Source organism: Lolium rigidum, chromosome 1, assembly GCF_022539505.1.
Source record: "Lolium rigidum isolate FL_2022 chromosome 1, APGP_CSIRO_Lrig_0.1, whole genome shotgun sequence".
In the NCBI taxonomy this organism is placed as follows: domain Eukaryota; kingdom Viridiplantae; phylum Streptophyta; class Magnoliopsida; order Poales; family Poaceae; genus Lolium; species Lolium rigidum.
In genome coordinates, this window is record NC_061508.1 from 3,129,142 (window position 1) to 3,130,648 (window position 1,507).

A 1,507-nucleotide genomic window follows, 5' to 3' on the forward strand; every position below is an offset into this window, starting at 1 on the left:
TTGTTACTAAGGAACCACATAAATATTCGTATTTTTAAGGGGACTTTAACTTTCCACAAATATTTTCTCAAAAATGGGGTATGATCACTCATAAGATCTTCATACATAGATTTGACCGTAAATTTACCATTAGATGTCAAATCCCAAACAAAACGATCCTGTTCATCATTAAGATTTACCGTCATTAATTTTCGGCATAACTGCAACCATGAAGTCCATCTGTTTCCCAATAACGCCCGTCTGAAACTAATAGTCAGTGGGGTTTGAGCTAACACATGAGCTACCGTTACATTTTTGTGACGCGCAATATTATATAATGACGGATATTGATGTGCCAGAGGGGTTTTCCCTAACCAAACATCCTCCCAGAAACGAGTATTCATACCATTTCCGATTTTAAAAAAACCTCTATTAAAAAACTCTTCCTTCACATTCATTAGGCCCTTCCAGAAAGAAGAATCTGTGGGTTTGGGTTGTACTGCCGATAAAGTCTTATGCTTTAAATATTTATTGGTTAACAATTCCTGCCATACCCCGTCCTCATTAAGCAATTTGAACAACCATTTACTTAGTAAGCATTTGTTTTTGAGTTCAAGTACCTCAATACCTAAGCCACCTTGATCTTTAGGCCGACAAACAATATTCCATTTTGTGAGCCTATATTTTTTCTTATTTTCATCAGATTGCCAGAAAAACCTAGATCTATAGAAATCCAATCGTTTCCTTACCCCAACAGGTATCTCAAGAAAGGATAGCACTTGGTCTTATAAACCTTCTGGTGCCATGTTATCAGAAGCGAAGCAAAATCTTTCTAGATGCATGCTAGATGGTATTGTGACCATATATAACATATCAGATAAAACAATGGATCGTATGCGCCATGTTTTATTACCATTGGTAGCTCTAGAACAGAGCTATCTCTTAATCCCTGATGCCATCCAGAAAATGGTTGGGAGAAACTCGTCAGGGTAATGATGATGCTGACGACATTATGTGAATTCACACGCACTGCACTCCATCAGTGTTTGACCTGCAGCAGGTCTCTGAACCAGTAGGCCGACGCCTTCGGGGCCCGTTCGAGGCTGCTGCTGTTGAAGTCAACGTACACGATGCCAAACTTGGATGTGTAGCCAGATCCCCACTCGAAGTTGTCGAGGAGAGACCACGCAAAGTAGCCAAGCACGTTCGCGCCATCGTCGATGCCCTTCTTCAGCTCGTTAAGGTAGCTCCGGAAGAACTGAACTCTGGTGGCATCGTTCAAGTATTCGTCCCGGGTGAGGTTACCAGGTTGATCCATTCCTGTTGACATGGTGACAATATGACTGAGAGCCAGGCACGAATTCGAAAGCAGGATAATTAAAATAGATGCGGAGCAGTATCCGGTACCGTTTTCAGTTATGAGGATGGCTGGATTTCCATATTTCTGCCTGATGTAGTTCACACACCCGTACATCCCAAACGGGGCGATGTAAAGCCAGTCAGAGTTCGCCTGTAGCGACTCACGCAT

At 42.1% G+C, this 1,507-nt stretch overlaps 1 protein-coding gene across 1 annotated transcript; it reads right to left on the reverse strand.

Moving 5' to 3' along the window:
• Positions 1-812: 812 nt before the first annotated feature.
• Positions 813-1,507, reverse strand: LOC124703220 (beta-glucosidase 7-like). The gene is made up of 2 exons (XM_047235445.1): positions 1,387-1,507; positions 813-1,299 (listed from the first exon to the last, which is right to left on the reverse strand). Exons 1-2 carry the CDS (start codon positions 1,505-1,507, stop codon positions 1,019-1,021), a joined length of 402 nt encoding a protein of 133 aa, XP_047091401.1. The 3' UTR covers positions 813-1,018.

Excerpts from the sequence above, each read along its gene's own strand:
- LOC124703220 (XM_047235445.1), bottom strand. The coding sequence starts at position 1,507 with ATGCGTGAGTCGCTACAGGCGAACTCTGACTGGCTTTACATCGCCCCG. Across the intron at positions 1,300-1,386 it reads CATCCTCATAACTGAAAACG|GAATGGATCAACCTGGTAAC; the intron begins GTACCGGATACT and ends CCATGTCAACAG.